The sequence below is a fragment of the Sardina pilchardus genome, chromosome 10 (assembly GCF_963854185.1).
Source record: "Sardina pilchardus chromosome 10, fSarPil1.1, whole genome shotgun sequence".
In the NCBI taxonomy this organism is placed as follows: Eukaryota; Metazoa; Chordata; class Actinopteri; order Clupeiformes; family Clupeidae; genus Sardina; species Sardina pilchardus.
In genome coordinates, this window is record NC_085003.1 from 5,172,859 (window position 1) to 5,191,877 (window position 19,019).

At 45.2% G+C, this 19,019-nt stretch overlaps 4 protein-coding genes and 32 non-coding genes across 36 annotated transcripts in view; 35 read left to right on the forward strand and 1 right to left on the reverse strand.

Moving 5' to 3' along the window:
- Positions 1-142: 142 nt before the first annotated feature.
- Positions 143-5,407, forward strand: rpl4 (ribosomal protein L4). Its single transcript, XM_062546820.1, has 10 exons — positions 143-271; positions 1,330-1,501; positions 1,723-1,829; positions 2,093-2,231; positions 2,658-2,782; positions 2,870-2,999; positions 3,309-3,465; positions 3,691-3,774; positions 4,079-4,199; positions 5,215-5,407. The coding sequence occupies exons 1-10, from the start codon at positions 269-271 to the stop codon at positions 5,302-5,304; spliced, it is 1,128 nt and encodes a 375-aa protein (XP_062402804.1). The 5' UTR covers positions 143-268; the 3' UTR covers positions 5,305-5,407.
- Positions 1,161-1,258, forward strand: LOC134094811 (small nucleolar RNA SNORD16). The gene has a single exon (XR_009940529.1). It is a non-coding gene; the product is annotated as a small nucleolar RNA SNORD16 (small nucleolar RNA).
- Positions 1,545-1,613, forward strand: LOC134094809 (small nucleolar RNA SNORD18). Its single transcript, XR_009940527.1, has one exon. It is a non-coding gene; the product is annotated as a small nucleolar RNA SNORD18 (small nucleolar RNA).
- On the forward strand, positions 1,906-2,003 carry LOC134094810 (small nucleolar RNA SNORD16). The gene has a single exon (XR_009940528.1). It is a non-coding gene; the product is annotated as a small nucleolar RNA SNORD16 (small nucleolar RNA).
- Positions 2,436-2,564, forward strand: LOC134094815 (small nucleolar RNA SNORA35). Its single transcript, XR_009940532.1, has one exon. It is a non-coding gene; the product is annotated as a small nucleolar RNA SNORA35 (small nucleolar RNA).
- On the forward strand, positions 3,144-3,214 carry LOC134094793 (small nucleolar RNA SNORD18). The gene has a single exon (XR_009940512.1). It is a non-coding gene; the product is annotated as a small nucleolar RNA SNORD18 (small nucleolar RNA).
- LOC134094779 (small nucleolar RNA SNORD18) lies at positions 3,521-3,591 on the forward strand. Its single transcript, XR_009940499.1, has one exon. It is a non-coding gene; the product is annotated as a small nucleolar RNA SNORD18 (small nucleolar RNA).
- LOC134094780 (small nucleolar RNA SNORD18) lies at positions 3,909-3,979 on the forward strand. Its single transcript, XR_009940500.1, has one exon. It is a non-coding gene; the product is annotated as a small nucleolar RNA SNORD18 (small nucleolar RNA).
- A 504-nt stretch (positions 5,408-5,911) lies between the features above and the next one.
- LOC134094369 (uncharacterized) lies at positions 5,912-11,826 on the forward strand. Its single transcript, XM_062547867.1, has 8 exons — positions 5,912-5,953; positions 6,670-6,808; positions 7,044-7,193; positions 9,697-9,850; positions 10,093-10,176; positions 10,486-10,635; positions 11,294-11,375; positions 11,685-11,826. The coding sequence occupies exons 1-7, from the start codon at positions 5,912-5,914 to the stop codon at positions 11,343-11,345; spliced, it is 771 nt and encodes a 256-aa protein (XP_062403851.1). The 3' UTR covers positions 11,346-11,375; positions 11,685-11,826.
- On the forward strand, positions 6,504-6,574 carry LOC134094794 (small nucleolar RNA SNORD18). Its single transcript, XR_009940513.1, has one exon. It is a non-coding gene; the product is annotated as a small nucleolar RNA SNORD18 (small nucleolar RNA).
- On the forward strand, positions 6,878-6,948 carry LOC134094795 (small nucleolar RNA SNORD18). Its single transcript, XR_009940514.1, has one exon. It is a non-coding gene; the product is annotated as a small nucleolar RNA SNORD18 (small nucleolar RNA).
- Positions 7,263-7,333, forward strand: LOC134094805 (small nucleolar RNA SNORD18). The gene has a single exon (XR_009940523.1). It is a non-coding gene; the product is annotated as a small nucleolar RNA SNORD18 (small nucleolar RNA).
- LOC134094796 (small nucleolar RNA SNORD18) lies at positions 7,652-7,722 on the forward strand. Its single transcript, XR_009940515.1, has one exon. It is a non-coding gene; the product is annotated as a small nucleolar RNA SNORD18 (small nucleolar RNA).
- Positions 8,046-8,116, forward strand: LOC134094797 (small nucleolar RNA SNORD18). Its single transcript, XR_009940516.1, has one exon. It is a non-coding gene; the product is annotated as a small nucleolar RNA SNORD18 (small nucleolar RNA).
- Positions 8,428-8,498, forward strand: LOC134094819 (small nucleolar RNA SNORD18). Its single transcript, XR_009940536.1, has one exon. It is a non-coding gene; the product is annotated as a small nucleolar RNA SNORD18 (small nucleolar RNA).
- Positions 8,790-8,860, forward strand: LOC134094782 (small nucleolar RNA SNORD18). The gene has a single exon (XR_009940502.1). It is a non-coding gene; the product is annotated as a small nucleolar RNA SNORD18 (small nucleolar RNA).
- Positions 9,155-9,225, forward strand: LOC134094798 (small nucleolar RNA SNORD18). Its single transcript, XR_009940517.1, has one exon. It is a non-coding gene; the product is annotated as a small nucleolar RNA SNORD18 (small nucleolar RNA).
- Positions 9,532-9,602, forward strand: LOC134094808 (small nucleolar RNA SNORD18). The gene has a single exon (XR_009940526.1). It is a non-coding gene; the product is annotated as a small nucleolar RNA SNORD18 (small nucleolar RNA).
- LOC134094787 (small nucleolar RNA SNORD18) lies at positions 9,922-9,992 on the forward strand. The gene has a single exon (XR_009940507.1). It is a non-coding gene; the product is annotated as a small nucleolar RNA SNORD18 (small nucleolar RNA).
- LOC134094799 (small nucleolar RNA SNORD18) lies at positions 10,321-10,391 on the forward strand. The gene has a single exon (XR_009940518.1). It is a non-coding gene; the product is annotated as a small nucleolar RNA SNORD18 (small nucleolar RNA).
- On the forward strand, positions 10,730-10,800 carry LOC134094783 (small nucleolar RNA SNORD18). The gene has a single exon (XR_009940503.1). It is a non-coding gene; the product is annotated as a small nucleolar RNA SNORD18 (small nucleolar RNA).
- LOC134094789 (small nucleolar RNA SNORD18) lies at positions 11,124-11,194 on the forward strand. The gene has a single exon (XR_009940508.1). It is a non-coding gene; the product is annotated as a small nucleolar RNA SNORD18 (small nucleolar RNA).
- Positions 11,519-11,589, forward strand: LOC134094785 (small nucleolar RNA SNORD18). The gene has a single exon (XR_009940505.1). It is a non-coding gene; the product is annotated as a small nucleolar RNA SNORD18 (small nucleolar RNA).
- Positions 11,827-11,897: 71 nt separating the features above from the next.
- Positions 11,898-11,968, forward strand: LOC134094790 (small nucleolar RNA SNORD18). The gene has a single exon (XR_009940509.1). It is a non-coding gene; the product is annotated as a small nucleolar RNA SNORD18 (small nucleolar RNA).
- Positions 11,969-12,295: 327 nt separating this feature from the next.
- On the forward strand, positions 12,296-12,366 carry LOC134094801 (small nucleolar RNA SNORD18). The gene has a single exon (XR_009940520.1). It is a non-coding gene; the product is annotated as a small nucleolar RNA SNORD18 (small nucleolar RNA).
- Positions 12,367-12,690: 324 nt separating this feature from the next.
- On the forward strand, positions 12,691-12,761 carry LOC134094791 (small nucleolar RNA SNORD18). The gene has a single exon (XR_009940510.1). It is a non-coding gene; the product is annotated as a small nucleolar RNA SNORD18 (small nucleolar RNA).
- A 322-nt stretch (positions 12,762-13,083) lies between these two features.
- Positions 13,084-13,154, forward strand: LOC134094802 (small nucleolar RNA SNORD18). The gene has a single exon (XR_009940521.1). It is a non-coding gene; the product is annotated as a small nucleolar RNA SNORD18 (small nucleolar RNA).
- Positions 13,155-13,482: 328 nt separating this feature from the next.
- Positions 13,483-13,553, forward strand: LOC134094784 (small nucleolar RNA SNORD18). The gene has a single exon (XR_009940504.1). It is a non-coding gene; the product is annotated as a small nucleolar RNA SNORD18 (small nucleolar RNA).
- Positions 13,554-13,667: 114 nt separating this feature from the next.
- On the forward strand, positions 13,668-16,769 carry LOC134093647 (uncharacterized). The gene is made up of 7 exons (XM_062546821.1): positions 13,668-13,808; positions 14,048-14,129; positions 14,439-14,583; positions 14,817-14,900; positions 15,224-15,378; positions 15,622-15,777; positions 16,114-16,769. The coding sequence occupies exons 2-7, from the start codon at positions 14,099-14,101 to the stop codon at positions 16,191-16,193; spliced, it is 651 nt and encodes a 216-aa protein (XP_062402805.1). The 5' UTR covers positions 13,668-13,808; positions 14,048-14,098; the 3' UTR covers positions 16,194-16,769.
- LOC134094792 (small nucleolar RNA SNORD18) lies at positions 13,878-13,948 on the forward strand. Its single transcript, XR_009940511.1, has one exon. It is a non-coding gene; the product is annotated as a small nucleolar RNA SNORD18 (small nucleolar RNA).
- On the forward strand, positions 14,273-14,343 carry LOC134094786 (small nucleolar RNA SNORD18). The gene has a single exon (XR_009940506.1). It is a non-coding gene; the product is annotated as a small nucleolar RNA SNORD18 (small nucleolar RNA).
- On the forward strand, positions 14,652-14,722 carry LOC134094806 (small nucleolar RNA SNORD18). Its single transcript, XR_009940524.1, has one exon. It is a non-coding gene; the product is annotated as a small nucleolar RNA SNORD18 (small nucleolar RNA).
- Positions 15,050-15,120, forward strand: LOC134094807 (small nucleolar RNA SNORD18). The gene has a single exon (XR_009940525.1). It is a non-coding gene; the product is annotated as a small nucleolar RNA SNORD18 (small nucleolar RNA).
- LOC134094803 (small nucleolar RNA SNORD18) lies at positions 15,456-15,526 on the forward strand. Its single transcript, XR_009940522.1, has one exon. It is a non-coding gene; the product is annotated as a small nucleolar RNA SNORD18 (small nucleolar RNA).
- On the forward strand, positions 15,837-15,907 carry LOC134094781 (small nucleolar RNA SNORD18). The gene has a single exon (XR_009940501.1). It is a non-coding gene; the product is annotated as a small nucleolar RNA SNORD18 (small nucleolar RNA).
- Positions 16,770-16,787: 18 nt separating the features above from the next.
- Positions 16,788-19,019, reverse strand: part of map2k1 (mitogen-activated protein kinase kinase 1) — a 19,886-nt gene continuing 17,654 nt past the window's right edge. The window contains exon 12 of the mRNA XM_062546819.1: positions 16,788-18,441. Coding sequence (XP_062402803.1) covers positions 18,328-18,441 — 114 coding nt within the window. The 3' untranslated portion in view covers positions 16,788-18,327. The remainder of the gene's footprint in view (positions 18,442-19,019) is intronic.

Genomic DNA, 19,019 nt, shown 5'->3' on the forward strand with positions numbered 1-19,019 from the left:
CCTCTTCTTTTTTATTTTTTTTCAGTGATACGTTATGAATTCCGTTCACTAAATATTCAACTAATCGTAACAATACATTATTTGGACAGCCACTCGAGTACTAATGTAGCATTAACTCAAGGATAACCGCATGACCAAGTCTTGACGGAAGTCACTACATGTCGGATGCATATATGTCCTGGAAGGTGCTACACCTACTTCCTTTTCTTCCGTGGCCGCCATCGTGTCAGGAGCGTGGTTCCCGGCGTGCCGTGAAGAGTAATATAAAATGGTATGTTTTTCAGTGGGATTTTCCTGACTTATCTTCATATTTGTGACCGTAACGGTTGTATTAAACTATACGTTTCAGCCATGTGTCCGTGGAATACATTTTAGTAAACGTATTATTAAAAGTTTGAGACGTAGAATTTGGAAGCCATTTTGAACCCTGATTGAGGCTAGCAGCTAACATAACACGTGTGATGACTCGCCAATGATTCAAGAAATGTCTTAACACAAGTAATGGCTAAGATGTTGTCGATATGTTACCCGTGCCGATCGTAATAAGCGGTTCAGTGACCATTCAGTGTTGTTGATGCAATCCCAATTCATGTTAGTTGTGGTGTTTTAAAGTATAGGTCTTCACCGATTGGCGTGTTGGCGAATGCTAGCATTTAACATTAGCTTTGAGGCATGGTAGGCCGAATATTCCTAGACACAAGGATGCATTTCAGGCTGTTGATTTAATTGCGCCGAGTCCTTAAAGTTTACGTCTTAGTTAGCGTTTGTACAAACTAAGTGAGCGTTAGTTCGCCTCAACACTAACGTAATTGATGTTTCTGTGCGAATGCCTGCTAATATGCTAAGGCGGCTTTCAACCTGCGGCCTCATAGCGGCCCGAGAAGTAAATAAAGCCAGGTCTATTATAAATCTCAAAATGTTGCTGTACTTCTAGAAGTACAATTTTAATTTTGGGAATTACCCATGTTTAGATTGGTTACACGTTATCAACCTCCAGAGATGAAACACTGACGCCAAGTTAAGTGTCCAACCTCACTCATCCTGGGTAGCTTTTGCTTTGCGAATGGTTGGTACTGATCCCAATAAGTTGTGCTCTCAGTTAGTCTTGGTTGGTTGAGTCAGAACGTGTTTTTTTCGTCCAAAACGGTTCTGCTACCACTTGCAGTGATGGTGTAATTTGCGTCTGACACTGCGCTCAGCGACAGATGCCTACTGTCACATGCTGTCGCAGATGTTTGTTGAAATTTGAATCTGAGCAAGTGCATGAGGAATGTTCACCTTTTTTGCATATAATTTCTCCCCTTCTAAGCTGCTCTGTGCTTCTTCCAGGCTTGTGCCAGACCGTTAATCTCGGTCTTCTCCGAGAAAGGAGAGACCTCTGGCAAAAATGTTGTGCTGCCAGCCGTGTTCAGAGCACCCATCCGCCCTGACGTGGTGAACTTTGTGCACACCAACATGCGCAAGAACGGGCGTCAGCCATACGCTGTCAGTGAGCTGGCCGGTAAGTGTCGTTATTCCTGTGACCCCTACAAGTGTCTCTAAAGCTTCACTGATGATACTCCACTTCAGGTCCGTGTTTCTGATATCCTGATAAGGTTGGAAGTACTGATGAGCTTAGTCTATTAAATGAATAGAATATGTCCAAACTGTGAGATGGTTTTGGTTTTGTTTCTCAGGGCTTTTTTAGATGCAAGCCTCATATTCTTTGTTTCTGTGTTTCAGGTCACCAGACCAGTGCCGAGTCCTGGGGCACAGGCAGAGCTGTGGCCCGTATCCCCCGTGTGCGTGGAGGTGGTACCCACCGCTCTGGCCAGGGTGCCTTCGGAAACGTATCCTTCTATCTAAACGGTGTATTAGGTTATTGCGGCGTGTTATGTTATTGGGATTTGCATCTTTGAGGCAGCTTGCAGTGATGGTGTAATTTGCGTCCTACTTTGTGCGTGGCGACGGTTGCCTGCCGTCACATGCCACCACAGAAGCCTGACGAACCTTGACTCTGAGCAGGAACAGCATCAGCTTTGAGATGACTACAAAATAATAGATGTTGATTGTGTTTGGGTGCTCTGCGATGTTTGCCTTGACTCCTGTGTAGATGTGCCGTGGAGGTCGTATGTTTGCCCCCACCAAGACATGGCGCCGCTGGCACCGCAGGATCAACATCACCCAGAAGCGCTACGCCATGTGCTCTGCCCTCGCTGCGACAGCCCTGCCTGCCCTGGTCATGGCTAAGGGTATGTTTGTGCCTACTGCATCGGTGCAATTGAAAGCTAAGGCAGTGAGAATTATGTGCTAAATGGTTTGTCTTTGAAAGGCAAACTAAATTGCAGCAGTATAATAGCTGCATTCCTTGCTTTAAATGGTGCTCAGAATACAGCACAGCAGGTCTAAATCTGTTTGATGCGTTATTTTGTAAAAGATTTAACAGCGTTAAGATTTTGCACTGAACGGTCTTGCCTGCCTTTCCCATGGTGGTTTTGGGCCTGTTCAGTGCCAAATGATCCTCAGTTTGCAGAAGGGTTGTGCTTGACCGCTGGCTCTAGCCCTTTCGAAGGCTGAGAACATTTCTGCTGGATCTTGCTGTTTTTAGTCTATATAGCTGTGCATTGATGTATGATGCATCTGTAGTTGCTTCATGCACACTCAATGCTCCCATGTAGGCCATCGCATTGAGGAGATCCCCGAGGTCCCCCTGGTTGTCGATGATAAAGTTGAGGGATACAAGAAGACCAAGGAAGCCGTGCTTCTGTTGAAGAAGCTGAAGGCTTGGAACGACATCAAGAAGGTAAGCCATCTTTCTGCTTTTAGTCAGATGAGCACTCTTGCCTGAATTGGGTAGTATTTGTGTGTCTGACCCATCCTCTGTGTTCAGGTCTATGCCTCTCAGCGTATGCGTGCTGGCAAGGGTAAGATGAGGAACCGCAGACGCATCCAGCGCAAGGGACCATGCATCGTCTTCAACGAGGACAACGGCGTGACTAGAGCGTTCAGAAACATCCCCGGTGAGTCTTACAACAGCCACTCATTCAATGTGTAATTAGCTAAAGCACACTTTTTACTGTTACTCGTTATTATACCTCGTACCCCAATGCTTTCACTGGGGACTTTACACTCTGTTTTTTAAAGCCTTTACTAAGTGACGTCACTAGCAATGATGATATTCCACTTCTGGTCCGTGTTTCTGAACCCACTGATTTGATTTGGAAGTCCTGAGCCTGTTCATGCCTCAATTTTGAGAGGTATTAAAGTGAAGTGCACTATTTGTACACAACAGTTGCATGTATATTAACCCCGTGGAAACCCACCTTTAGGCATCACATTGCAGAATGTGAACAAACTGGACCTGTTGAAGCTTGCTCCTGGTGGCCACATCGGTCGCTTCTGCATCTGGACAGAGAGCGCCTTCCGCAAGTTGGACGGCCTCTATGGCACATGGCGCAAGGCCTCCACACAGAAGGTTGACTACAAGTGAGTGCTTGAGTTTGTTGAAACCATAATGGTGTGTTCTGGTGTGTGCCATGTGAAGCGATGATGATATTCCACTTCTGGTCCGTGTTTCTGAACCCACTGATTAGATTAGGAAGTCCTGAGCTTCTTCAAACCTCACTGTTGGAGGTCACTAAGTGAGATGTTCTGTCGATTGATGCTGTTACAGGTTTGTGTGACTAAACTGACTTTCTCATCTCTGTCCAGCCTGCCAATGCACAAGATGACCAACACAGACCTGAGCAGAATTCTGAAGAGTGATGAGGTCCACAAAGCACTTCGTGCCCCACAGTAAGTAACCTCTCTTCTAGGACTGCATTCCCTGATATTGTTGAAACAACTGGGGAGCGTTCAATCATTTAAGATTGCATCCACCAAAGCTCTCCAGAAACTCATTGCAGAATAACTTCTGCCTCAGCCATGTGAAGCGATGATGATATTCCACTTCTGGTCCGTGTTTCTGAACCCACTGATTAGATTAGGAAGTCCTGAGCTTGTCCATACTTCACTTTTTGGAGGTCAAGAAGTGAAGTGCCCTGTCTGTTGCTGTTGTGTAACAGACTAACCTTGTGTGTGTGTTTTTGTCATCCTACAGGAAGAAGATGCAGCGCAGAGTCCTGAAGAAGAATCCTCTTAAGAACTTGAGGGTCATGATGAAGCTGAACCCATATGCCAAGACGTTCCGCCGTCGCGCCATCATGGCACACAACCCAGCTGTGAGTAGTCTGCCTTCTGGACATTACAAGAATGCCATTGTGTGTTTGTCAGTGGTACCCAGTAACATGTTTCAGATTAAAGCTGGCCCATCAGATTTTTATGATATTGATTTGCAATAATTTCCTGTGTAGAAGCCGCAGGATGGTGTTTTAAGGAAGTTAAAAGAAACTATACTATATTAAGTCACCATGTATCAACCTCATAGCTGAAGAAATTTTGCGAAATCAATGTATAATCTGCAGATAATAGTTCGTAAATTGCGATACTAATAGCCTATTTACCAATCAGACCACAAGTGCTTAAATGAGAAATGCCTGAACGCACTAGGATCCTGCTAGCCTGTGCATAGCCCTCTCCCAGTGCCTTCAGTGTTGTGTTTCTGCACCTCGGTCTAGAGTGGATGGGCCACCTTGAAGGTGCCACTCCATCTCGTAGGTAGTGCTGTCTGATCTCTTCAAAGCAGCGACAATCATTTGTGAAAGTGGTTAAGATGAATGCAGGCCCCTTTCCAGCTCTGCTAGCTAACGCTTCTCACTACACACTAATATTTATTGTAGGCAAATGATAAACATTGTTTGTCAGGCGCCAAGTCAACCATGTATTCATGTATGAAGGACTATATCCTAAGTAGTAATTAGCATAAGTCATGCTCTGTGTTAGTCAATCATTGCCAAAAGTTATTGTAGCCTAGCGCTACACATTTGCTATTAACAGTGTTGTAAGGGCTGATAAAACTGTTTGTGGGCTTTTAACTACTCAAGTAGACCATCAATGGGCCCATCCATGGTTAATTGTTTTAACAAGTTATTTTTATTCGTTCTGTGTAGATGTGTTGACTAATGCAGCATCCATCAGAGCTGTGTTTACATATTAGAATACTCTGGCCTGCCATCTGTTGGCTAGTTACTTGCTGACCCCTGCCATGAGAGATTTGCGAGAACCTCTTAATGACATTATTTGAAATTGAAAACTTGATTGTAAGGATTCTAATAGTCTGCATCTTCTGTTGTCCAGATCAAGGAGAAGATGCTGAAGTCCAAGAAGAAGCCCAAAAAGAAGCATCCCAAGGTTAAGGCTGCTGCTCCTGCCGCCAAGGCTGAATAAAGACTCTGGTGTTCTACATTCCCTGTGGTACCCACAAGGATGCAGAGTCCACTGCAGTTGAGTTTAGCAATGCATTCAAATAAACGAAGTCTTATAAAATTCACTGCAGGCTGTGTGTCATTTTGTAGATGTGAGGTGGAGAAATGGCAATGTTATTGATTTAGTTTAAACTAAGTTTATTGAACACAAATATCCTTAAAGATTGTTTTTGAATCAAATTAGTCCAAATACTTGTGGGGTAGAGCAAAAGTATAACGCTGGTTATGTTTACTTCAGATCATAAATAAGCATATTTAAGGGACTGCGGATGACCATAGAATGAGATGTAATAAGCCTTAAACAGGATAAAGCCACTTGTGCGAATATAAATGGACAGTATGCTGTGTGATGGCTTTGCATTCTTTGCAGTAATTCTTCCTATGCTTTAAACCTGTCCAGTTGGGGATGAGTACTTCTCCGTTTGCCTAGCAGGAAGGGCCTCCAAGCAACAGGTGAAATGGCTCAATTATCTGCTGCAATCGTTCAATCTGGAGCATGGATCGGAAGTTTTTAAAGTGCTCTTTACCTTTCAGTGCTTCACTTGCCAGGCAAACAACTTGAGACCCTCATGAGGGGTGTACTAGGATGCAAGGGCTATGTTGAGCCCAAAGTATCAGATGTGTTCATGGCTATTGTCCTCTTAGTGGCCATTTCATTAAGTGAGTAATTGACCGTTTTTACACAACATTTCGATTTTTAAAATTTCAATCGGGTGGGGAAAGTGCCAGGAATCTCTCTCCATCAAAGATCAGAGGTCCACCTGGTTGTCAGGTTGAGGGATGCAAGACCAAGGAAGCTGTGCTTCTGCTGATGCTAAAGGCTTGGAATGACATAGAAGGTAAGCCATCTTTTTGCTTGTGGCTGCTGAAAGGTTAAAAATGATATGTAACTCAACTTGTTAACCAGTAGAGCACTTTCACCTTTATTGGGTAGTATTTTTGTGTCTGATCATGTGCTGTGTTTAGGTCTTCAGTACAAGCGTATCCGCTATCTTACCCGCAGGGCTAAGATGAACCACAGACCCATCCAAAACAAGGGACCATCTTTATGGGGGAGAACAGTGCAATAAGGGCGCTCAGAAATATCCCAGGTAAGTTCTACAGTCTGCCCAGTCAAACCCTTATGCCGTTTCAGGGCATTTTACACTTCAATGAAGTCACTAGCAATGATGATATTCCACTTCTGGTCCGTGTTTCTGAACCCACTGATTAGATTAGGAAGTCCTGAGCCTGTTCATACCTCACTTTTGAGATCTAACGAAGTGAAGTGCACTGTTTATACACAACAGATGCATGTGTATATTAACCCTGTGAAATCCCCTTTTAGGCATCACATCAATTTAGGCAGAATTTGAACAAGCTGGACCTGGTGGCCATATCGGTCGGTTCTGCATCTGGACAGGGAGCCCCTTCCACAAGCTGGACTGCCTATGGCGCACAGTCTCCTCCCAGAAGGCTGACTACAAGTGAGTCCTTGTATAGTGTCTTGTGTGTTTGATGAAACCGTAATAGCGTTTTCTGTTGTGTGCCATGTGTAGCGATGATGATATTCCACTTCTGGTCCGTGTTTCTGAACCCACTGATTAGATTAGGAAGTCCTGAGCCTGTTCATACCTCACTTTTGTGAGGCAACACAGTGAAGTGCACTGTTTGTACACAACAGATGCATGTATATATTAACCTTGTGAAATCCCCTTTTAGGCATCACATTGCAGAATGTGAAGAATAAGCTGGACCTGTTGAAGCTTGCTCCTGGTGGCCATATTGGTCAGTTCTGCATCTGGATAAGAGTGCCTTCCGCAAGCTGGACGGTCTCATGGCAAAAGCCTCCTCCCAGAAGACTGACTATAAGTGAGTCCTTGTATAGTGTCTTGTGTGTTTGATGAAACCGTAATAGCGTTTTCTGTTGTGTTCCATGTGTAGCGATGATGATATTCCACTTCTGGTCCGTGTTTCTGAACCCACTGATTAGATTAGGAAGTCCTGAGTCTGTTCATACCTCACTTTTGAGAGGTAACAGTGAAGTGCACTGTTTGTACACAACAGATGCATGTGAATATTAACCCTGTGAATCCCCTTTTAGGCATCACATTGCAGAATGTGAATAAGCTGGACCTGTTGAAGCTTGCTCCTGGTGGCCATATCGGTTGGTTCTGCATCTGGACAGGGAGCGCGTTCCGCAAGCTGGACGGCCTTTATGGAACATGGCGCAAGGCCTCCACCCAAAGTTGACTACAAGTGAGTGCTTGAGTAGTGTCTTGTTGTGTGTTTGTTGAAACCATAATAGTAGTATGTGTGTGTACCATGTGTAGCGATGATGATATTCCACTTCTGGTCCGTGTTTCTGAACCCACTGATTAGATTAGGAAGTCCTGAGCCTGTTCATACCTCACTGCTGGAGGTCACTAAGTGAAATGCACTGTCCGTTGATGCTCTTACACAGGTTTGTGTGACTAAACAACTTTCTCATCTCTTTCCAGCCTGGCAATGCACAAGATGACCAACACAGACCTGAGCAGAGTGACGAGGTCCACAAAGCACTTCGTGCCCCACAGTAAGTAACATCTCCTTGTCTTCTAGAAACTGCATTCCCTGAGGACGTTGTTGAGCAACACCTGTGGAGCGTTCCATCATTTAAGATGGTAGCATCTAACAACGCTCTCAGGAAACTCATTGCAGATTGACTTCTGCCTCAGCCATGTGTAGCGATGATGATATTCCACTTCTGGTCCGTGTTTCTGAACCCACTGATTAGATTAGGAAGTCCTGAGCCTGTTCATACCTCACTTTTGAGAGGTAACACAGTGAAGTGCACTGTTTGTACACAACAGATGCATGTGTATATTAACCCTGTGAATCCCCTTTTAGGCATCACATTGCAGAATTTGAACAAGCTGGACCTGTTGAAGCTTGCTCCTGGTCGCCATATCGGTCGGTTCTGCATCTGGATAAGAGTGCCTTCCGCAAGCTGGACGGCCTTTATGGCAAAGGCCTCCTCCCATAAGGTTGACTACAAGTGAGTGCTTGCATAGTGTCGTGTGTGTGTTGAAACCATAATGGTGTGTTCTGTTGTGTATTTCATATGAAGCCATGATGATATTCCACTTCTGGTCCGTGTTTCTGAACCCACTGATTAGATTAGGAAGTCCTGAGCTTATTCAAACCTCACTACTGGAAGTGACTAAGTGAAGTGCACTGTTTATACACAACAGATGCATGTGTATGTTAACCCTGTGAATCCCCTTTTAGGCATCACATTGCAGAATGTGAACAAGCTGGACCTGCTGACGCTTGCTCCTGGTGGCCATATCGGTCAGTTCTGCATCTGGAGTAGAGCGCTTTTAGCAAGCTGGACGGCCTTTATGGCAAAAACCTCCTCCCAGAAGTGAGTCCTTGTATAGTGTCTTGTGTGTTTGTTGAAACAATAATAGTAGTGTGTACCATGTGAAGCAATGATGATATTCCACTTCTGGTCCGTGTTTCTGAACCCACTGATTAGATTAGGAAGTCCTGAGCCTGTTCATACCTCACTTTTGAGATCTAACGAAGTGAAGTGCACTGTTTATACACAACAGACGCATGTGTATATTAACCCTGTGAAATCCCCTTTTAGGCATCACATCAATTTAGGCAGAATTTGAACAAGCTGGACCTGGTGGCCATATCGGTCGGTTCTGCATCTGGACAGGGAGCCCCTTCCGCAAGCTGGACTGCCTATGGCGCACAGTCTCCTCCCAGAAGGCTGACTACAAGTGAGTCCTTGTATAGTGTCTTGTGTTTGTTGAAACCATAATGGTATTGTGTACCATGTGTAGCGATGATGATATTCCACTTCTGGTCCGTGTTTCTGAACCCACTGATTAGATTAGGAAGTCCTGAGCCTGTTCATATCCCACTTTTGAGATGTAACAAAGTGAAGTGCACTGTTTGTACACAACAGATGCATGTGTATATTAACCCTGTGAAATCCTCTTTTAGGCATCACATTGCAGAATGTGAACAAACTGGACCTGTTGAAGCTTGCTCCTGGTGGCCGTATTGGTCAGTTCAGCATCTGGATAAGAGTGCCTTCCGCAAGCTGGACGGTCTCATGGCAAAAAGCCTCCTCCCAGAAGGCTGACTAAGTGAGTCCTTGTATAGTGTCCTGTGTGTGTTGAAACCATAATAGCGTTTTCTGTTGTGCCATGTGTAGCGATGATGATATTCCACTTCTGGTCCGTGTTTCTGAACCCACTGATTAGATAAGGAAGTCCTGAGCCTGTTCATACCTCACTTTTGAGATGTAACACAGTGGAGGTCACTGTTTATACAGGACAGATGCATGTGAATATTAACCCTGTGAATCCCCTTTTAGGCATCACATTGCAGAATGTGAACAAACTGGACCTGTTGAAGCTTGCTCCTGGTGGCCATATCGGTCGGTTCTGCATCTGGACAGGGAGCGTGTTCTGCAAGCTGGACGGCCTCTATGGAACATGGCGCAAGGCCTCCACCCAAGTTGACTACAAGTGAGTGCTTGAGTAGTGTCTTGTTGTGTGTTTGTTGAAACCATAATAGTAGTATGTGTGTGTACCATGTGTAGCGATGATGATATTCCACTTCTGGTCCGTGTTTCTGAACCCACTGATTAGATTAGGAAGTCCTGAGCTTATTCAAACCTCATTGCTGGAGGTCATTTAAGTGAGATGCAGTCAGTTGATGCTGTTACACAGGTTTGTGTGACTAAACTGACTTTCTCATCTCTGTCCAGCCTGGCAATGCACAAGATGACCAACACAGACCTGAGCAGAATTCTGAAGAGTGACGAGGTCCACAAAGCACTTTGTGCCCCACAGTAAGTAACCTCTCCTTGTCTTCTAGAAACTGCATTTCCTGAGCACCTTGTTGAGCCTGTGGAGCGTTCCATCATTTAAGATGGTAGCATCTAACGACGCTCTCAGGAAACTCATTGCAGAATGACTTCTGCCTCAGCCATGTGTAGCGATGATGATATTCCACTTCTGGTCCGTGTTTCTGAACCCACTGATTAGATTAGGAAGTCCTGAGCCTGTTCATATCCCACTTTTGAGATGTAACAAAGTGAAGTGCACTGTTTATACACAACAGATGCATGTGTATATTAACCCTGTGAATCCCCTTTTAGGCATCACATTGCAGAATGTGAAGAAAAAGCTGGACCTGCTGAAGCTTGCTCCTGGTCGCCATATCGGTCGGTTCTGCATCTGGATAAGAGTGCCTTCCGCAAGCTGGACGGCCTCTATGGCAAAAAGCCTCCTCCCAGAAGGCTGACTAAGTGAGTCCTTGTATAGTGTCCTGTGTGTGTTGAAACCATAATAGCGTTTTCTGTTTGTATGTGTGTGTGTGTGTGTGTGTGTGTGTACCATGTGAAGCAATGATGATATTCCACTTCTGGTCCGTGTTTCTGAACCCACTGATTAGATTAGGAAGTCCTGAGCCTGTTCATACCTCACGTTTCAGAGGTAACGAAGTGAAGTGCACTGTTTGTACCCAACAGAAGCATGCGTGTATTAACCCTGTGAATCCCGTTTTAGGCATCACATCAATTTAGGCAGAATGTGAATAAGCTGGACCTGTTGAAGCTTGCTCCTGGTCGCCATATCGGTCGGTTCTACATCTGGACAGGAGCGCGTTCCCCAAGCTGGACGGCCTCTATGGACATGCCGCAAGGCCTCCACCCAAAGTTGACTACAAGTGAGTGCTTGAGTAGTGTCTTGTTGTGTTTGTTGAAACCATAATAGTAGTATGTGTGTGTACCATGTGTAGCGATGATGATATTCCACTTCTGGTCCGTGTTTCTGAACCCACTGATTAGATTAGGAAGTCCTGAGCTTATTCAAACCTCATTGCTGGAGGTCATTAAGTGAAATGCAGTCAGTTGATGCTGTTACACAGGTTTGTGTGACTAAACTGACTTTCTCATCTCTGTCCAGCCTGGCAATGCACAAGATGACCAACAGACCAGAGCAGAATTATGAAGAGTGATGAGGTCTACAAAGCTCTTCGTGCCCCACAGTAAGTAACCCCTCGTCTTCTAGGACTGCATTCCCTGACTACATTGTTGAGCAACACCTGTGGAGCGTTCCATCATTTAAGATGGTAGCATCTAACACTCTCAGGAAACTCATTGCAGAATGACTTCTGCCTCAGCCATGTGTTAGCGATGATGATATTCCACTTCTGGTCCGTGTTTCTGAACCCACTGATTAGATTAGGAAGTTCTGAGCCTGTTCATACCTCACGTTTGAGGGGTAACAAGGTGAAGTGCACTGTTTGTACACAACAGATGCATGTGTATATTAACCTTGTGAAATCCCCTTTTAGGCATCACATTGCAGAATGTGAACAAGCTGGACCTGATGAAGCTTGCTCCTGGTCGCCATATCGGTCGGTTCTGCATCTGGAGAAGAGCGCCTTGCGCAAGCTGGACGGCCTTTATCGCAAAAACCTCCTCCCAGAAGCTGACTACGTGAGTCCTTGTATAGTGTCTCGTGTGTTTGTTGAAACCATAATAGTAGTATGTGTGTGTACCATGTGTAGCGATGATGATATTCCACTTCTGGTCCGTGTTTCTGAACCCACTGATTAGATTAGGAAGTCCTGAGCTTGTTCAAACCTCACTGCTGGAGGTCACCAAGTGAAAAGTCAGTTAATGCTGTTACACAGGTTTGTGAGTTTGCTGACTTTCTCATCTCTGTCCAGCCTGCCAATGCACAAGATGACCAACACAGACCTGAGCAGAATTCTGAAGAGTGACGAGGTCCACAAAGCACTTGGTGCCCCACAGTAAGTAACCTCTCCTTGTCTTCTAGAAACTGCATTCCCTGAGGACCTAGTTGAGCAACACCTGTGGAGCGTTCCATCATTTAAGATGGTAGCATCTAACAACGCTCTCAGGAAACTCATTGCAGAATAACTTCTGCCTCAGCCATGTTTAGCGATGATGATATTCCACTTCTGGTCCGTGTTTCTGAACCCACTGATTAGATTAGGAAGTCCTGAGCCTGTTCATACCTCACGTTTCAGAGGTAACGAAGTGAAGTGCACTGTTTGTACCCAACAGATGCATGCGTGTATTAACCCTGTGAATCCCCTTTTAGGCATCACATCAATTTAGGCAGAATGTGAACAAGCTGGACCTGTTGAAGCTTGCTCCTGGTGGCCATATCGGTCGGTTCTACATCTGGACAGGAGCGCGTTCCCCAAGCTGGACGGCCTCTATGGAACATGGCGCAAGGCCTCCACCCAAAGTTGACTACAAGTGAGTGCTTGAGTAGTGTCTTGTTGTGTTTGTTGAAACCATAATAGTAGTATGTGTGTGTACCATGTGTAGCGATGATGATATTCCACTTCTGGTCCGTGTTTCTGAACCCACTGATTAGATTAGGAAGTCCTGAGCTTGTTCAAACCTCACTGCTGGAGGTCACTAAGTGAAATGCACGGTCAGTTGATGCTGTTACAGGTTTGTGTGACTAAACTGACTTTCTCATCTCTGTCCAGCCTGCCAATGCACAAGATGACCAACAGACCTGAGCAGAATTCTGAAGAGTGAGGTCCACAAAGCACTTTGTGCCCCACAGTAAGTAACATCTCCTTGTCTTCTAGAAACTGCATTCCCTGAGCACCTTGTTGAGCCTGTGGAGCGTTCCATCATTTAAGATGGTAGCATCTAACGACGCTCTCAGGAAACTCATTGCAGAATGACTTCTGCCTCAGCCATGTGTAGCGATGATGATATTCCACTTCTGGTCCGTGTTTCTGAACCCACTGATTAGATTAGGAAGTCCTGAGCCTGTTCATATCCCACTTTTGAGATGTAACAAAGTGAAGTGCACTGTTTATACACAACAGATGCATGTGTATATTAACCCTGTGAATCCCCTTTTAGGCATCACATTGCAGAATGTGAAGAAAAAGCTGGACCTGCTGAAGCTTGCTCCTGGTCGCCATATCGGTCGGTTCTGCATCTGGATAAGAGTGCCTTCCGCAAGCTGGACGGCCTCTATGGCAAAAAGCCTCCTCCCAGAAGGCTGACTAAGTGAGTCCTTGTATAGTGTCCTGTGTGTGTTGAAACCATAATAGCGTTTTCTGTTTGTGTGTGTGTGTGTGTGTGTACCATGTGAAGCAATGATGATATTCCACTTCTGGTCCGTGTTTCTGAACCCACTGATTAGATTAGGAAGTCCTGAGCCTGTTCATACCTCACGTTTCAGAGGTAACGAAGTGAAGTGCACTGTTTGTACCCAACAGATGCATGCGTGTATTAACCCTGTGAATCCCCTTTTAGGCATCACATCAATTTAGGCAGAATGTGAACAAGCTGGACCTGTTGAAGCTTGCTCCTGGTGGCCATATCGGTCGGTTCTACATCTGGACAGGAGCGCGTTCCGCAAGCTGGACGGCCTCTATGGAACATGGCGCAAGGCCTCCACCCAAAGTTGACTACAAGTGAGTGCTTGAGTAGTGTCTTGTTGTGTTTGTTGAAACCATAATAGTAGTATGTGTGTGTACCATGTGTAGCGATGATGATATTCCACTTCTGGTCCGTGTTTCTGAACCCACTGATTAGATTAGGAAGTCCTGAGCTTATTCAAACCTCATTGCTGGAGGTCATTAAGTGAAATGCAGTCAGTTGATGCTGTTACACAGGTTTGTGTGACTAAACTGACTTTCTCATCTCTGTCCAGCCTGGCAATGCACAAGATGACCAACAGACCAGAGCAGAATTATGAAGAGTGATGAGGTCTACAAAGCTCTTCGTGCCCCACAGTAAGTAACCCCTCGTCTTCTAGGACTGCATTCCCTGACTACATTGTTGAGCAACACCTGTGGAGCGTTCCATCATTTAAGATGGTAGCATCTAACACTCTCAGGAAACTCATTGCAGAATGACTTCTGCCTCAGCCATGTGTTAGCGATGATGATATTCCACTTCTGGTCCGTGTTTCTGAACCCACTGATTAGATTAGGAAGTTCTGAGCCTGTTCATACCTCACGTTTGAGGGGTAACAAGGTGAAGTGCACTGTTTGTACACAACAGATGCATGTGTATATTAACCTTGTGAAATCCCCTTTTAGGCATCACATTGCAGAATGTGAACAAGCTGGACCTGATGAAGCTTGCTCCTGGTCGCCATATCGGTCGGTTCTGCATCTGGAGAAGAGCGCCTTGCGCAAGCTGGACGGCCTTTATCGCAAAAACCTCCTCCCAGAAGCTGACTATGTGAGTCCTTGTATAGTGTCTCGTGTGTTTGTTGAAACCATAATAGTAGTATGTGTGTGTACCATGTGAAGCGCTGATGATATTCCACTTCTGGTCCGTGTTTCTGAACCCACTGATTAGATTAGGAAGTCCTGAGCTTGTTCAAACCTCACTGCTGGAGGTCACCAAGTGAAAAGTCAGTTGATGCTGTTACACAGGTTTGTGAGTTTGCTGACTTTCTCATCTCTGTCCAGCCTGCCAATGCACAAGATGACCAACACAGACCTGAGCAGAATTCTGAAGAGTGACGAGGTCCACAAAGCACTTGGTGCCCCACAGTAAGTAACCTCTCCTTGTCTTCTAGAAACTGCATTCCCTGAGGACCTAGTTGAGCAACACCTGTGGAGCGTTCCATCATTTAAGATGGTAGCATCTAACAACGCTCTCAGGAAACTCATTGCAGAATAACTTCTGCCTCAGCCATGTTTAGCGATGATGATATTCCACTTCTGGTCCGTGTTTCTGAACCCACTGATTAGATTTGGAAGTCCTGAGCCTGTTCATACCTCACGTTTGAGAGGTAACACAGTGAAGTGCACTGTTTGTACACAACAGATGCATGTATATATTAAGTCATTAACCCTGTGAAATCTCCTTTTAGGCATCACATTGCAGAATGTGAGCAAGCTGGACCTGTTGAAGCTTGCTCCTGGTGGCCATATCTGTCCAGATGCAGAACAGACAGAGAGCACCCTCCCCAAGCTGGATGGTCTCTGGCACATGGCGCAAGGGCTCCACACAGAAGGTTGACTACAAGTAAGTGCTTGTATAGTGTCTTGTGTTTGTTGAAACCATAATAGTGTTTTCTGGTGTGTGTGTGTGTGTGCCATGTGTAGCGATGATGATATTCCACTTCTGGTCCGTGTTTCTGAACCCACTGATTAGATTAGGAAGTCCTGAGCCTGTTCATACCTCACGTTTGAGAGGAAACGAAGTGAAGTGCACTGTTTGTACACAACAGATGCATGTGTATATTAACCTTGTGAAATCCCCTTTTAGGCATCACATTGCAGAATGTGAACAAGCTGGACCTGATGAAGCTTGCTCCTGGTGGCCATATCGGTCGGTTCTGCATCTGGACAGGGCACCTTCCACAAGCTGGACATCCTGACGTACTGTATGGCGCAAGGCCTCCACACAGAAGGTTGACTACAAGTGAGTCCTTGTATAGTCTTGTGTGTTTGTTGAAACCATAGTAGTGTGTGTACCATGTGAAGCGATGATGATATTCCACTTCTGGTCCGTGTTTCTGAACCCACTGATTAGATTAGGAAGTCCTGAGCTTGTTCAAACCTCACTGCTGGAGGTCATTAAGTGAAGTGCACTGTCGGTTGATGCTGTAACAGCCGAACCGTATTTGTGTTGCACCTTCTTTCTGCAGAAAACATGTTTATATATTCTATTCCATAGGTGATTTGCTAGCACCTTTTAATGACTACATTTGAAGCTTTACTGTAAGGAACCTAACTGTCTGCATATTCTGTTCCCCAGATCAAGGAGAAGATGCTGAAGCTCAAAATGAAGCATCCCAAGCTGAAGCCTGCTGTTGGTCCCACCCCAAGGCCGAATAGAGACCCAACTTGGGGTCACTATAGTGACAATAGACCTCTAAAGTACGCCTACAAAAAAGCTACCATCTTTGCCCATACGAGGAGATCTGGTTATGTTGAGATTTTTCCCATGGGAAAATAATATGATTTTATAATTATCGTACCTGTTAAACTCGAGCTGGGACAGAGACATCAGAGATGCAAAAGTGTTGCTCTACATAGTCCTCTTTGAGTGGATACTGCCTTTGAGTGGATACTGTGATTTCTGGTACGTTAAGACGCCACACTTTGATTTTTGCTACCCCAGCGCTAACTTGCAATGCAACTTGCCATAGGAAGTTAGCTTCAATTAACACCCGGATCTCCTTATGTGGGCAAAGATGTCAGCTTTGGGTACTTTCTGTAGGTCTATGGAGGTATTCCAATGGTGAAATGGGCCTCCCAAGGTGAAGGCTTCTGCTGTTATCCACCCGAGCTGGGTTCAAATTTGAGTTGATATATGTTCATAGTTCATACATTCAAATAAAAGATGTCTCTTATAAAATTTGCAGCTGGCTGTGTTAATTTGGAGATGTGGGGTGGAGAAATAATGCCATTCTATGGATGATATAGTTAAATAAACTGCAAGTTTATTGAACACAAATATCCCTACATTTTCCAACAGATTCTTTTTGAAACACATTAGCACAAAGACTCATGGGGTAGAGCAGAGGTATAAGGCTGGGAATGTCTACTCCCTATCATAAATACGCATATTGAAGGGACTGCAGATGACCATAGCTGCAATGGTCCTTTTAACAGGATGAAGCCACTTGTACAAATATAAATCAAGGAAAACGTGTAGTGTGATGGGTTTGCATTCAGTTTTTACACTTAAGTGTTCCTATGGCTTTGAAACCTGTACAGTTAGGAAAGAGATTCTTGTCCATTCGGCCAACAAGCAACATGTCAAATGGCTAAATTAACTGGGGGGGTGGGGATTAAAAATTCAACTTAATCTGGATCATGGGTCAAAGTTTTTATAAAGTGCTCTTCTGCCCTTCAGTGTTCCACTTACCTGGCAAACTGAACTATGAGACTCAGAAGGGGTATAATAGGATACAAAAGATCCGTTGAGCCTAAAGTACCAGGTGTGTTCTAGTTCTTGACGACTGCGCTCATACTGGCCATTTCAAGTAAACCATTGACCATTTGTACACTATGCTCAGATTTAAAAGATCAAGGGGGCGAACATGTGCCTGTCAAATTCAAACACACTTCAGGCTTTATGCTTAACATGCCACTGGTCTCCCTTTGTAGTATACACCCATGGTTTCATCAGAGTTGGTTGATTGAAGTGGCTTGATCGTCTCTAAAGCTTAAGATATGTCCTTGTTGAGGTTGATGTGTTTTTGTGCTGACATCATTGAAGGTGCAGTCTGTGATTGTAGACTCCCCTTTTGCCCAATTTAGCACAATTGGTCCACATGGCCCTTTTGCCGTGTGTTAAGCATTAGCTATACAACAAAACTGAATTGGTACACCGTCCTGTCTGTGAAAGGGAAGGATACAGTGGCTGAGACCGAACCATTAATAATCCCAGCCAATCAACACAGTTGAGCTCAGATATCAAAAATGGAATTCACAGACGGCATCCATAGGGTCTGTTAGTGGGTCATAGTGGATGTATTGTGTGTGTGTGTGTGTGAGCGAGAGAGAGATGGCTGTGGAACCTCACTGAATTCACTGATATTCATTAACATTTTCAGCCACACTTGAGACAGTGAATGCACTGACCACTAACATCAAGACATTACACAGCCATCGGACACACACACACACACACACAACACATGCAGTCTGAAACAGGCCTAACAGTCTACTGTCAGCGCTGGTCTCCCTCAGCACTGCTCATCTCACCGACCTGTGCTGGGGGACCCGTCCAGTTGTGATGTGGAATGAGGCAGTGATTGGCTAATTTGTTCATTGATTGGCAGACTCTTGTGTAATGGTGTTAGCACATGGTAGCCAGTTGGTTAGTGCATGATGGGAAAGAGGGTGTGTGTGTGAGAGAGTGTGTCTTTGCTTGGGGTTGGCAGAGGGACTTGTTTGGCATGGCTGTTGAGTGTGTGTGTGTGTGTGTGTGTCAGCGTGTGTGTCAGCAGGGGTCACGCTCTCACACCCCGGCACTGTGGGTGGGGGTCACAGGTTGGTTCAGGCCGATGGTGCTGCACAGCCAGCCGGCGAAGTCCACCTCCTCAGCCTCGGACTGCTTGATGAAGGGGTGGACCTGAGGAGGAGGAGGAGATGCAGGACAGAAGGGATTAGGTCCTTTGTGCAGTCAGCAGTGCCTAAGCTCTCTCACACACACACACACACACACACACACCTGCCTGGCGTTCAGCTCCATCAGCCGTGTACATGTGTGGGTGTGTGTAGGTGGCTGATGGATACACAAACCCAACTATGGGAAAAGATTTGGTTGGAGCTGACAATAGAACAGGCCTCCAAGTTTACTGGAAATAGTTGAGTAACTTCTTGACTGTTAAACATTTATACTCTTCCCTGTTGCTCCCTTAGAGGTGGACACATGTCTTAAACACAGTAGGGGGAAGCTTACAATAGTCTTTATGTATGCTCGTATCGGACTTTCCACTGCCCCCTTTCACAATGGGCAGTGCTATCATTTTAAGGAAGCAGTTGCTGTATAAATTACTTGAAACTGCAAAATAACTGCCAGAGGCAGGCAGGCAGACCAGCTCAACTCAAAACCCCAGTACTCAATGGAGATGCACCAGCTAGAATGCCATGTGGCAATACAATAAGGCCCAACAGCTCAAAATGACCGTAGCATGTTACACATCCTCA